The 14,259-nt window shown below is 48.3% G+C and overlaps 1 protein-coding gene across 1 annotated transcript; it reads left to right on the forward strand.

Annotated features, from left to right (window-relative positions):
- The first annotated feature begins 141 nt into the window (after nucleotides 1-141).
- LOC104254296 (leucine-rich repeat-containing protein 74B) lies at nucleotides 142-10,138 on the forward strand. Its single transcript, XM_059827887.1, has 9 exons — nucleotides 142-202; nucleotides 449-591; nucleotides 1,953-2,085; nucleotides 3,795-4,001; nucleotides 6,036-6,145; nucleotides 6,735-6,850; nucleotides 7,541-7,619; nucleotides 8,100-8,195; nucleotides 9,680-10,138. The coding sequence occupies exons 1-9, from the start codon at nucleotides 142-144 to the stop codon at nucleotides 9,851-9,853; spliced, it is 1,119 nt and encodes a 372-aa protein (XP_059683870.1). The 3' UTR covers nucleotides 9,854-10,138.
- Nucleotides 10,139-14,259: the final 4,121 nt, after the last annotated feature.

Consider the following 14,259-nt stretch of genomic DNA (forward strand, 5'->3'; position numbering starts at 1 on the left):
CCCCGCCCCTCCCACCACCGCCCCGCCCCTCGCAGCGCCGCCACGCCCCTCCCAGCGCCACCCCGCCCCTCGCAAGCACCGCCTCGCCGCGGCCCCGCCCCACCCCGTCGCCATGGCAGCAGCGTGGGGCCCGGTTCGGACATGGCGGCGGCGGCGGCAGCGGCGGGGGGTGGTGGCAGCGGCGCGGACGGGGGGAGCTCGGGTGCGGCGTGAGGGTTCCCCGCCGGCTGGGGTTGGCTCCGGCCCGGCCTCCGCGGGCGGTGTCCCCGGGGTGGGTCCAGGGGAACGCCAGGCTTGTCCCGCCGGTCCTGAGAGGCAGCGGCCTGGCCTGGGCCCGGGCCTAGGCCGCGTCCCCGCTGCGGCGGTGGAGGAACAGCAACAACGCGGCGGGCTCCGGGGCTTCGTGGGAGCTCTCGGTGAAACTCTCCCCAACGCTCTTTCCCCGCAGGCGAGGAGGACGCCGGCGGCCCGGTGGGAGAGAGCCGTTACCTGGCTGCGTGCCGGGCCTGCGGCGTGACCCCAGCCTCCGGCCTCCTGCGGTGCACGCCGGGCCCCACGCTCAGCCTGCGGCACCGTGGCCTGGGCCCGCGGGTGAGGGACGGCAGCACCATCCCCCTGTGTGAGGGACACCCACCGCGGGGCCCTGGGGCGTCAGAGGGGCTGCAAACCCGTCAGCCAGCTGGGGCTGTCCCCGCCATCACGCTGCCATCGTGCTTAGCTGTGGTCCCTCGCCAGAACCAGAAACTGGAGGAAACACCCCAACCTAGGGACTGACAGTTTTGTCTTTCCCACTAATGAAAATGTTGTAACTCCTCCGGGTATCAGAGCAACCCAAGTTTTATGTCAAGAACATGTCGAGGACCCTTTTCTGCCTGCCTTGCCGGCAGTTCAGATGCTTGTTAGGGGCCAGCCTTATGCCGCACGAGGTTTGGTGTTTGGCGAGCAGTGGGGATTTGTCAGCGGGTTTTGCTGGGCTCAGGAATGGGAGTCTTCTGCCTCCCCACACATGGGAGGGGAGGTGGGAGGATGCGACGTGCAGGTGTGTCATTCCCCCTCTTCCCCCTTGGGTTGAGAATTTTTTCTGAGGGTGTGTTGTCTCCCCTGGGGTACTCCACAATTTTTCAATATTTCTAGGAAGAAATTATAAACCTTTTGTGCATTCACGCATTGGTTCATATAAGGTAGTCCCACCCATGAAAGCTGCTTTCAGTGGGCATGGCATTTTGAAAATGTGTAGTTTGGACCATGAAAGGGGTGCAGCCTTTCATACTAATTTTTGGTGATAAACCTTTTTGTTCTGTTAAGTTTATTTTATCTGGAATAGTTCCTTGAGGTCCCTTCCAGTTCATTTTCCTGTGTCTGATATCCAAGGCTGGAGAAAACAATTTGATTTTGCAGTATATCTGTTGGGTAATCACAACGTCATTGCCATACTTCTGTTTTATAGTACATATTTTTGAAATTAAGAATTCCCACTGACAGAGATCAGGATTCTGGCACAATATAGGCTTCTTAAATGTCGAGGTCAGGATTCAGAGCAGCCGTAAGTAAACTAAAGGGCACTGACTATGGCTGTACTCATAGACTGCCGGGTAGAAGTGATGTCCAGAGAGGTACACGGTCAGGCACAGTGGGCCAGAACCTTTTTCTTTTCCTCTGTGTTGTGAATATTGACAGCAGAAGTACTTTTCATCGTTTTTACGGAAGAAGAAATTAATTCTTTAACAACATAAATGAAATGAAATATCTTAAACTGTATTCAGTGTTTGCTTTTCCAGCCTAGCTTTAAATGATTTTGGAAGGGGAATATTTTTGCACGATTCTGCTGATGGCTTTGTGAAATCCCCCTGCCCCCTGCCAGACTAAGGGGAGCTGAAACAGAAACATTCACAAGAGCTTTGTGAATCCAGTAAAACTGTAAATGATCCATTTTGAGATTTTTTTTGTTGCAGGGTGCCAAGGCTTTAGCTCTTTCCTTGATGGGCGATACCTCTATCCTCACGTTAGACCTGAGTGACAACTGGCTGCAGGGAGAAGGGGCAGCTGCAATTGCGGAGATGCTGAAAGAAAACTGCTACGTTTCAGGTTTGTATTCTCCCATCTGCTGTTCTCTGGTAGACACGCTGCTGTGGAGGAGAAAATTGTGCTGGCTTCTTTGTGGATTTAACCAGTCCTGCTGTCATAGTGACTCTGTGTGTGTGAAAAGGGTACCAGAACCGGGGTGCTGTTTGAACCGTGAGTCTTTAAAACTGTGCTGCTGCATCACCTTTCTCCACCTTTTTTTCCATAGCATTTACTTTTCTGAAGTTAGGATGCTACAAACTGGAGTCAGCCCAGTGCTGGTATTCCTGTGAAGCTGCTGAAAAGCCAGGAGAAAGAGCAAGTTTCTACTTTTATTGTGGATTAGAAACATCCACTTGAAACTTAGACTGTTCAGAGGATGTCGTAATAGTGGTTAAGGCATCTAAGAAAACGGGGCTTCTACGTAGGCACAGGTGGAAGAGAAGCCTGTCTAGAGTGAATGAGCACGCTTCTGTTCTAGCAGCAGCAGCAGCATACGTTTGTTCTTCCCAGGGACATTTCACATGTCTAATACCTCTGTAGTATTAAACGACAAATACTACAGGTACAGGGAGCAGAGGCAGAGCAGCGCTTCCTGAATTTACATCTCAGTCAGGCAGTGTTGTGTCTAGAGATCATAGTTTTAGTCCCTGCTTTTCCAGGGTCGATATTCCTGCCTTTCATAATTTAAGTAGCAACTCCCAGTTATACGTGGACAGGTTATCTGGGTTGTGGGTTACACGTGACAGGGTCATGCGCTAGCTCCGCAGAGCTGAGGTGCAGCGAAGGCAGTTCAGTGGGATACAGCTAGTTGTGCCAGCATGTACCCAGAAGCACTAACAAGCCCTGTCAAACCTGAGGTTGTTACATGCAGAGACAGTCTAGGAGTCCCTGTGCTGTGCTTCTGTGTGGAGAGCGCAGAGCAGAGACCCAGGATGGGGCTGTGTGGAGCCCCTGTCATGTCTCTGTGTCACATTTTCCAGCACTTACATTAACTTCCTGTTTCAGTGTCTAAATCTCCAGGCCCCTGCTACGATACAGGCAGAACTTCGCTATAAGTCATGCTGGTTGCTCAAGGATATATTTTATTCACAAAGAGCAAGGTCAGTCTAGACAGCTGAGAACACAACTCTCGTATAACTAAGGCAGCTCTAATCTGCTTGGTCAGGAAGTCATCATGGATGAAGGGGACAGGTTCTGTGCTGTGAAACCCCTGTTAACATGGGATTTCCTTATTTTTGTTTCTGGTGGTTGGATTCAGTATTAGAGGTCTAGGGTTCTGTTACTTCTGTGCTAGGAAAATTTATTCTGTGTACAGGTGGGCAGAGAAGTTCATGCTTGCATATTTGGGTCTCAGTGTCTGTCTTCACATTCATTTGTGTTGTTACATTTAACTTCGCTGTTTCTCCCAGCTTACACTCTTTTTTTCAAGCCATGATGAGGAACCAAGAAACCTGCTATAACTTTGCTGAGTGTAGGTTGTGCCGGGAGTGGGAAGCACAGATGTACAAGGAGCACTTTTGTCTCATGTCCCATAATCATGTGGCAAAACCTGAATGACCCTATCTTAGGGACAGGCTGTGAATTCAAAAATGAACCTGGTAGACCAGGTTCAGCATTCTTATTTTCCACGTCTTGCACTGCTTCTGCCATTGCAGAGCAGAGGTCAGGCGCCTCCCTGGCGTCTGATATGATGTGATTTGATGATCTGATAGTGTTTTTTCTCTCCCCAGCTGTTGATTTATCTGACAACAAATTAGGCGTTGAAGGAGCTAAGGCCTTTTCCGCTATGCTTCTAGAAAATACTACAATTGTTTCCCTCCAGCTCTCAGGAAATGAATTTGATGATCATGCAGCGAAGTATTTAGCAGATGCCATCACAGCAAACAGCAAAGTGGAAATTCTGGATCTGAGTTACAACATGTTTGGAGACAAAGCAGGTAAAGTGCTCTCTGTGCAGCTTGTGCAGAGAGGGGTGCTGCGGCAGTTAACAATGCAGCTTAATGAGTTGCTTGCCTGCCTCAGACCTTTGGGGAGCAGGGTTGGTTAATATTTTCAGTTTCCTGAAAAGTATTTTTGGCTCTTTATAGGCAAAACCAGTGTCAAGCTATCATCATTTGTTCATCTTCATTCTCTGCCTTTTCTTATAGCATTGCAAGTTTTACCTCTTCTGTTTCTTTCCCTGTTCTTCCTAGTTCCCAAGTTCTGATGGTCTTCCTTTCACTGAACTGTCATTTGCTTTTTTTCTCAATCATTATTTCAGCTTTCACAGCTGTGTAAAATGCTTAATAAGAGCAGAAAAAAACCAGCAGAATGCAGTTTGCCAACAGTCCTTCTGTCTAGCTGCCTGTCACTGAGAGGTGATTTCAGGTGTCAAGGGGAGGGTGTGAGAGTGGAACAAGCAGGCGGTTGTGCTTCCCCGATACTGTGACACCCTTGACAGCTTGCGGTTTGGGGACTTCCTTTGCTAGTGACTTTCTTTGCTAGTGACTTTGGCTATTTCTTTTCTTGTGGTCTCGACCTTGTTAATGCGTCTTGCTCCTTTTATTTGGCTCCTGATTTTTAAGCACGCTGTTATTTAATCATTACATCCTTGCATTCACAGCACTCCTGTGATGTTGTGTGATGTGATGAAACCCAGTAATTGCTCTCTGGGCCTTAGTCTGTACTGGTCTCACCAGGTTCACTGTGCTGGGCTGAACTCCCCCATCCTTTCTTCCTGACTGTGCACTTCTGCAGAACACTCCTCCTGATGTCATTGCTAATCCCTGACTTTTCAGACTGTATGCTCATCTCCTTTTTGCACCTTACTGGCACATGCTTCATCTTCTCCATCTATGGCTGACCTTGGGCACCCCCAGCCATGTGTTCTGCTGCTATCTCCAGGAGGAAGATTCACAAATCTTCTCCCTACTCCTGGTCTCACCCTACAACTGTGCTCCAAATCCTTCTACTTCCAACACTGTGATGGGTACACACTCAAAAAGGGAGATACGGAGTTTTTTCTTTCCCATGCCACATCCTATGCTATCTGTCATGTCCACATTCTCCCCGAGTTGTGTCTTTCATGAAAAATTCACCATCTTCTCTCCATCCAGGCTTTACAACCCTTAATCATCACACATCACACCTGCTATAGCCTCCTCTTTGTAGGTTCTCCATGTCTTCAGTGGGCTTCTTGCGCTTACAAGAGAGGAAACAGCCATAATCCTCATCTCTTCTGGCCACCAGGAGCACAGCAGCCATTCATTTGGTCTCTTCCCAGTTCTGTTCTGCTTTTTTCCTAAATTTTACTTTTGAAGGCTGCAATGGCTGCTTTTCTCTCCACCCCCATCCTGCTCACCTCCTGCTGCCTTTACAGTCAAACAGCTCTCCCTAGTCTTCTGGTCTTCAAGCACGGCAATGGCTTCCTTTTCTTCTGTGCTGGTTGAGAACCTCATTTCTTTCCTGCCCCACTGGAAACTTGCAGAGCACTTGCTGAGGAAACCTATTCAGGTTTTATAATGGCACAGGAGCTCTGGGAGGGGTTAAAGAGAGAGCAGAGCTGGCTTCTCTCCCAGCAGAACAGACCAGCAGGCTTCAGCTGGCTGGAGGCCAGAGCTGGGGAAGGGTGAGAGACTGTGGGAAGCTACCTGGTTGCTTGGTGTCAACTTTCAGACTGGCATCAGGCTGGAGAGGGAGCCTGTGCAGTCAGATATCTACGCATGAGCAGCAGACCCTGGCTTTGTGGTATGGTGATTGAATTTTCTCTCCCTCTTTGCTACATTTGCAACCTGTGGTCAGAGAACACATATGCTTTATTGTCTGACAGCTTCTGGTTTGCATTTATGGTAAACGAGGTATAAAAGCAAATAATATGTTGTAGTTTTAATTGCCTGCCTAGAGGTAATACAGAAAGTTGCAGAGAAATACATAACCTAACCTGAGCTTCCTTTTAACTCTTAAACTGTTTGGCTTCTTGTATTTTTTCTTAGGTGAAATTCTTGGAACAGCAATAGCAGAAAACATTGGATTAAAGGAACTTAAAATCAGCTGGAACCATTTCCATAGCCAAGGGGCAGCTGCCTTGGCCAAAGGCGTGGGGGTAGGAAATGTTTTCACTCCTGTTTTTAAATTCTGAGAACTCACATGAAGCTTTATCTGTTTAAATGAGCGTGAATGCCATGATGTGCTGTTTGCCTTGTGCCGTTGCCTGTCCAACAGCCATCTATGATCTGGGATCACACAGAACTTGGAACTAAGAGAGTAAAATCGTCCATTGTCTATTGACATATTGCATATGTTTTAATTTCTCTATTTTTAGTTCTTTGCTTTTTTAGTGTCAAAATTACTATAATGAATGTTTTGAATTTTTTCATTTCACTTCTGATTCATAAATCAATACAGAAATTGTTTTGTAGTCTATATACAGTTTTTACTCTACTAAAAGAAAGTAGTCTCATTAAAATAAGAAACAATTCTTCCAGCCTCTTAGGCTGAAAGGGACGACTAAAGTAAATTAATTTCACCTCTTGTGTAATGCAAATCACATGTGCCGTTCAAGGACTAGTGGAGCAGGGCCCCAGCTGCTTTTTGAAGAGTAGAAGGGATGGTAGTACACAGGCAGGATATTTCTCCAAGGTTGAATCAAGTGACAGGGAGATTTTCAGTTGTGCATTTATGTCACACCACAGGCAAACGTATTTCTCAAAGTGCTGGATGCTTCCTACAATGGCTTTGGCAACAGCGGAGCAGCTGCCTTGGGGGAGGCTCTTAAAGCCAACAACGTGCTGGAAGAGCTCAACATTAGGTGAGTCGGGCTCTGGTCCTGCTGAATATTTTCTCCCATTTTGCAGTGGTGGGCAAAGCCCGCAGCAGCCATTTGGATCTCGTACCTGCAGTGTGCAGTAGGTGCGTAAGGCAGAGGGAACATTATAAAATACTAGCACTGCTGGTCTCATCCCAATTCCTCTCCTTAAACTTGGGGTCACTTCCAAGGGGCTGTGGAACGTGTTATGGGATGTGGGGGAAAAGCATCTGAGGATTGCACAAGGCCTGTTAGGGGATGTTTAGGGGAGGAACCAAGGGTGAGGGAAGAAAACCAGGTGGTCGGGGGAGGAACAAGCATGGGAAAAGAGAGGGACGAAGTGTGAATTTTAAGTGTTTCTGTCTGTGTTGATCTGTGTGGCTGGCCGTGTGCATATCTTGCATGCGTTTGTGTCTGTGCCTATTGGACATACATGGTCAGCCTCACTACTGGGGGCATGGAGCCGTGTCAGCCTTGCCTCTATCAGCCTGTGGGATTTGGCAACTCCTCACCACTTCCAGCCTCCCAAACACAATTGTTTAGTTGGAAAGAGCTGCCCTAAATTCCCTCTGGATATAATAACATGTTTTCAGTGCTGGGTGAAGCAGGAGGTTGCATATCCTTTGCCTGAGCAATGTGGATATGGAAAACCTGCAGCTCAGCATGTGAAGCATGCCTTTTATCTGTTTTTAGCAACAACCGTATTTCGGTGGAAGGAGCTCTGCACATTGCAGCTGGCCTGAAAGAAAACAAGACTCTGAAAAGACTTAACGTGAGTAGCTTTCCTAGGAAGGTATTGGAGCCTCTTATGCATATTTAAATACCACTGATGCATGTATGTCCTGGATTGGAACCCCTTAGAACAGATCCACAGCAAAATCAGGGAGCTGCTTGCCCCAGCCTGACTCCTCCCATGCTTCCTTGGTTGCAGTATGCTCTCAATAAGACAGAGGGCTTGAATCCAGCACTTTCCTTGGTGAACAGAGATTTCTGTGAGCCTGCCACTGTGTGAATTGCAGCCTGTCCTGCTGTGTCTTGCAGCATGGATAGCATCGTATTTCTGCAGCAGCAGTGTCCAGCTTGGCATGGCGGGTGGCACTGGGATGGCTGCTTGAGAGCCCTTGGCCCACTGTTACTGGCACTTGAAGTAAACCCGGCTGGTATCTCAACCCCTGGGGACCACTGGTACCGTGAAGGATCGCACAAAAATCCCATGTCACGTATCCTCCTGCTGTTTCTTTTCTGACTGCAGATGACCAGAAATCCCATGCAGAGTGAAGGCTGCCGTGGGGTCCTCAAAGCTCTACAAGCAAATTCTGGCACTGGCATAGAGATCCTGGACTTGCCAGTAAGTGTTACTGTAGAAAGAAGAGGGAAGGGAAGGCAGAGGTTGAATGCGTGGTGTATGAATAACAAAGGGCTGCCAGAGGGATTCTGGCTCTGCCGTTGTTGCTGCCCAGTGAGGACCGTATATGGCCCCCCGCTTGAAGACATGGACACGTCTGTACGTGCCCAGGCCCTGCTTTGTGTGTTTGCAGCAGCAGCAAGGTGCGTGAATGCACCGGACTGGGCATTGCTCAGGCTTTGGGCAGCAGCAGGCTATGGAAGAAGCAGGGCTTAGCTTTCAGTGCAAAGGTGCTGGGCAGTGGGAGGAGTCTCGCTGCCTGTGAATTCAGAAATTCCTTGGGAACCTTGAGCTCTCTGCTCTGAAAGTACAAATAATTTTGAAGGGATTTCTGTCCCATTTCTAATGAAGCTAAATGGCACTTCTGTGGCACGAGAACTTCCACTTGAACATGCACCCCATTTGTGAACAGTGCCAGTTCTGAGAAGGCAGCCCTTTGTCACCAGGTAGGTCTCAGCACAAGGCATCTCATACACCCTACCAAAGAGCATCACTTCTGGAACAGAGGCTCTGTCTCAGGCCAGTAGCCACTTAATACCCTTAGGATCAATTAGTTAGCAAGTACTTTTAATTTCTAAAAAGAGAAGTCTGTTACTCAGTTGTTTATTGAGGAGGGATTTGTCTTGCCTAACTCATATACGATGTAGGTGACTACATCTGAGGTGATTACAGAAGATCTGTTCATAGATGGAGGTTTAATCAATGGTATTTAAGGCAAAATTAACACACTAAAATGTAGAGGTCTGCTTTAGGATGAGGAGACTTGCACCTCAGCTCTGCTGACTGTATTGACTACATCACCGTGGGCTACATAGGGAGATTGTGATGGTGAGCTCAGAAGAGTTGCCCTGTAGTCACCAGCATTTAGTGAGGTCGATCTTGTCCTTCACGACCCTTTGCTATGAACAGTCCAGACGTCCACCATACCACCTGATGATCCCTGAAATGTTGAGCCTTCTTCTGTCATTCAGTGGCTGTCACTTGTACCTCCTCCTCTCCAGCTGTTTTAACCTCTCTTCCTGGAGACTATTCCTCTGAGCTTATTATCCATCCTGGCATTGTCCTGACTTTCTCTCCAGGTCTTTTTTTATTTGTTTGCTTGTTTTCCACCTTTACCCACTTTAACTCACTGTCTTTTGGTAGGGCAGTCAGGAACTTGCATGAAAACCCATCTCTTCCTTTGATTTCTGTGCTGCTTCATCATCACTTTAGCTCTTCTGCTTCTTGCCCTGGGAGCAGGATGCTGCTGTTGAATCTCATACCTACCTGTAACATGGTGGTGTTGGCACACCTTGATTCTGACACAACCTTGTGTCAGAATTCTATGTTTGGGTTGAGAGAGCACAGAATATGTTGCAGTATCTATTTTCTGAGGGAGGGTAAATCATACCACATGCTTGCTTACCTGTAGTGATTTTCCCCTCTAGGACATCCATGTGAACAAAGAGCTTGTAGAGCTGTGTGATGCTGTGAAAATACTTTTCCCAAATCTTCTTCTCAGATATGGTGGAAACACGAAGTTGCGGAGGAAAAGTCAGTCGAAGGCTGAGCTTTGGACTCAGCCCAAAGTGGTTGGTAATTCTCAGAATGCAGTGGCTTAACATGAGTCTCTTTGGGGCTGCTGCTTCGGCACCTCTGCCTAACACTCACCAAGCCCATGACACAAGGATGTGCCAGGGCAGTGCTAAGGCAGGATCTGTGCAAATATTGGCTACTTCATCATTGCTGACACTTGGAAGTTTTTTCTCTCTTTTCGCTTTTAAGATTTCTGCTACAACCAGCTCTGAGACTCTTCCAGCACATGCAAGAGCATCCTTATGGGTGAGAGTCCAGGGGCTCCTTTTTAATCATCATCTTTGTGTGTAGGGACATTTGTCTGGTGGAACATCATGTGCTGTAGCTGCTGCTGGTGCTTGGATCCATAGCCCGCTGCAATGGGGTCTGTGCAGCCCAAGAGTGCACTTATTATGTCAGAAGCAAAGTCTTATCCAGGGATGTGCTGTGAACAAACACTTTCTGCCTTAGGCTTGTTCTCCTAGCCGGGATTGCCTTTGCTGAATTGGCTGTCAGATGCACTGGTGAATCATTTTCAGCTGCTTTCTACCACAGTTCCTTAGCCTTACGTGGAGCCCGTGCTCTCCAGAGTAGAGGCCCTGTCCTGGGTCATGACTGGCGTTATTTTCTGGACGCATGCTCTTGCTTTTGTCAGTGTTAAATAGGATGGATGCTACAAGTTGCCTGGAAATAGGACAGGCACTCAGTGGTAGCTCAGCAATGACAACAGCACATGGGCTGTAACTCTTTCCCCCTCCCTTGGGTGTTTTCTCTGATCCTGGTATAATCCAGTGGATCCTCGATACACTCTGGGACACCTGGGCACTGTGATTCAGGGAGGAGGGAATTGTGAGCTCCCTGAGGAGCATTGGGCAGGATTAATGTCTGTGCTCTAAAGCAGCCTGGCTTAACTCTCCCTTTCCTGGTCTCTGTGAAGAAGTGGTTTCTTGCAGCAGTTTATTGCAGTTTGGGAGAGGGGCTGAGGACGGTCACACAAACAGCTCTGGATGTCTGGCTGGGGCTGGAGGTGCAGGCAGCTCTGCCCTGCAGTCAGAGGGCAGCAAACCTCAGTCATGTTGCAGTGCTGCCTTAACCTCGTTGTGGCTATACACAAATAATTGCCTTTCATTCTCTGAAGGTTGGCAGACATCATTTGCAAAGTGCGTGCAATGATCTTGGCTTTATCCGTGGCTCCAACGAGGCAAGCCTGGTCTGTCCCCAGGCGTGTCAGTGTGCACTGGTTTTGATTTCCTGTTTCACTGACACACCAGCAGATGAGGTCTGGGGACAGCCAGGCAGTGCTCTCCTGCAAGGCAGTGGTGACACCTCTCTGAGAAGGCAGCTTGCGAAGGCAGGGGCCAAAACTCAAGATGGCTTCTGCCAGTCTCCTTCCAGAGCAGCTGGTTGGTGTCCTGTGTTTTGCCTTATGCTTTTGCCCGTAGAACAGAAGCATTATAATCCCCTTGCTCACTTTTGTATTTCCTTTACCTAATAAATGTGCCTACCAGTAAAATTGCACATAGTGTTAGTTCTCAGCAGAAGATGAGGTTTAGCCTCTTTGAAAATAACTCTGTGCAGTTATGATTTACCTAACGGAGTCTGTCCTCTAAATGTGCAAATTATTTTACAGTTATGTATCTAATAAATAATGTCTGTGCCTTGGACTCTCACCTGTCTGTTCACACCGTTTGGAGAGGTCTCTTGCATGTTGTAAGGTCTGTAAATCTGGGTTGTTTCTAGAAATTTCAGAACCATCCTGACACCCCCTTGATCTCTAGGTGAAAAATGTGTGTATCGAACACAGAAGCTGTTAGAGGGCTTGATTTAAATCAGTATAAGTACTTATATTTTAAAATATTTAGTCACCATTTATTGTTTCTGTTATGTCCTTTGCCCCTAGCCCTTCCTGTGCTCTCCAAAGAAGAGATGCAAATTAAAATCATATTAAAAAATAAGGTGGGTAAAAAATTCTGACACACCAAGTCTGTCCTTATTCACCAGCTGGTGTAACTAGAGAACATCCACTCGCCCCTGCCTTGACACTTATCAATTCATTAGTCATTGGAGTCAGAGCTGGGTGTTTTGAAGCTCATTAAATCTATCAACGTACCATTTGGGAACCTAAAAATACCAGGTGAGCCAGCGGTGTGTTACGGGGTAACGTAACTGAGATATATATGTTGAATGTTCAGTTGTCCTGCGGGTTTGATGAGAGCAGGAGGTGGCTGTGGAAAACTGAGCACTTGCCTGCTCCGTGCGCAGGCAGGATTGCGCAGGCAGGATTTGCCCTCCCAGAGGGCTGCAGGGATAAGGGGGAACAGGCAGCCGGAGCTGGCCTGCAGGAGGTTTTGTCTGTGAAGTTGTAGGGATTTGCTGTGCTTTGGCAGCTGCTACAGAAGGTTATGAGGAATTAACATGTGGAGACTTATACTGAGAGCTGTTATACTGAAATATTGGTTATTCCCAATTTACCTGGCAATCTCCCCAGCTGATACCGCTATTCCTCTTTCCTCCAAACTCAGATGTGCTCTCTTTCAGGTTGGGAACTAATCTTGGAATAACTCACCAGATGATTTGTTAAGTCCCTGTTCATGATGTCATTTCCAGTACTGAGCCTTTTTTTTTTTTTTTGTCTGAGTGTTATTTCAATATTGTTCCTTTTTGGTTTCTTTACAAAACTGCCAGGTAGCAGTTGGATGCCTTGTGGAAGGTACTATAGTACAGCAGCACTGCTGCCTCTTTCCAAGCTCCTGTCCCCATCAAAGCACAGAGGTTACACAAATCTGTATTAATTGCCACTAATGATATTTTTTCCTTAATTCTTGAACAGCTCTCATTTTGATCAGGGTCCTTTTGAGGCCTTGAATTTCCTCACACCCCTTCACCTTTTTGAAGGATCAGCCAGTTTGTTTTTCTGCAGTGCTCTGGGACTTCTCCAGCTGCCTGATAGTTTCTGGAAAATGAGCATTAACGCTCCAGGGAAGCTCGCTGTCTAATTCCACGTGAAACTCTTCTGATGTAAGTTACATAGGTGATCACAAAAGGTTTAGCTATAGTAGCTACTAATAAGCATCATTCGGAGGCAGGGCTGGGGCAGAGGAGCCTGCAGAATGACTCCTAGCTTCTCCCCCAGCGCAGAAGACAAGTTTTTCGTGAACGCTTTAATCTCCTTTACAATATTGAGTGGGCTGCCATGCACAAAGGTGCCTTGGCTCTTGTCCCAGCAAGGATCAGGGCCCACAGTGTTCGGTACTGCCCTAAAGTGCTTCCAGTCTAGCGAGGGAAGGCCGGGCAGGAGGGATCATGAGAAACCAACTGTCCTCGCACCAGAGAAGCAGCTCACTGCAGCCCATTCCTGATAGCAGCTGATGGACGTTTCATAACCTCTCAGGCAAAGCTGTCATTGCAGTGAGGAAGTGTCTCTAGTCTCCTGCCTAAATCTCCCTCATGACAGTTTGAGTCCTTTGCTTCTTGCCTTGTCTCCTGTGCACGTGGTGAAGATTTATTCTCCTTACTTTTGTGGCTGCGTGGTTGGAGACTGGCCCGTCTGCTGTCGGAAAGAAGCCTCTGCTGCTGGGACGGGACCGCATCCTTCATGCGTATGGTTGTACAACTCTGTTAGAAAATGTCTGCACCGCGTGGCGAGACAGAGAAGAGCTGTGGCCCAAAGCAGCCTGGTTGCAGGGACTGCTGAGACACAGGCTGCTGAAATGCTTCTGAAACAGGAGCACAAGTGCTCCTGTAATGCTTTGGGTACCCCTGTGCTCAGCACACCCGCTGCTGGCCTGACCGCCGGTGCTTCGTGGAGGGACAAGGGGACAACAGGACCCAGGGTTTGTGCCATCTTTTAATGCCCTGCCATTCTCCAGCTAGTGGAAGGAGCAGATGCGCCGCTGTGTCTCGGGGATGAAGCTCGGTGCTTGCCTCATCCTCTGGCTATATCTGCAGGAGGAGGAGGGGAGGATGGCAGGGGATAATGAGAGGATTACTTACAGCCAGCCTTAAACGAGCCCTGCAGCTCATCTGTGCTGCTTTCAGAACTGGGGTGGGGGGGAGGAGGAGGGATAATCTAGAAACACAAGGCTGGGAAGAGATTTAATTAGGACATTGAGCTGCTCTCCTCTGGGTGCCAGCCCACCACCCTCTCCCAGTGCTAAGGGCTCCCCTTTTCCTCCCTTGAGCATGGACAGGGCTCAAGTATGCCACTGGGTCAGTGCCTGCCTATTTCAGCATAGCATCTGTGATTAAGCTGTCTCTGAAATAGTGTTGGGATGCACCTGCGACTCCCCCCTCCCCGCTTTGCTGTGCAAGAGCCTGGCAATCCCTGCGGGAGCTCCCACAGCTCGTGTTGCTGGGGCTGTGTGGGCAACAGCAGTGAGCCTGGTTTGTGAAGCCTCCGAGATTGTCATCAGCTCAGTCCCGTTTGGTCATTTCTGGAGCGGGGCTGGGTACA

The sequence above is a fragment of the Gavia stellata genome, chromosome 21 (assembly GCF_030936135.1).
Source record: "Gavia stellata isolate bGavSte3 chromosome 21, bGavSte3.hap2, whole genome shotgun sequence".
Lineage (NCBI taxonomy): Eukaryota > Metazoa > Chordata > Aves > Gaviiformes > Gaviidae > Gavia > Gavia stellata.

Excerpts from the sequence above, each read along its gene's own strand:
- LOC104254296 (XM_059827887.1), top strand. The coding sequence starts at position 142 with ATGGCGGCGGCGGCGGCAGCGGCGGGGGGTGGTGGCAGCGGCGCGGAC. Across the intron at positions 592-1,952 it reads ACCGTGGCCTGGGCCCGCGG|GGTGCCAAGGCTTTAGCTCT; the intron begins GTGAGGGACGGC and ends TTTTTGTTGCAG. Across the intron at positions 6,851-7,540 it reads CTGGAAGAGCTCAACATTAG|CAACAACCGTATTTCGGTGG; the intron begins GTGAGTCGGGCT and ends ATCTGTTTTTAG.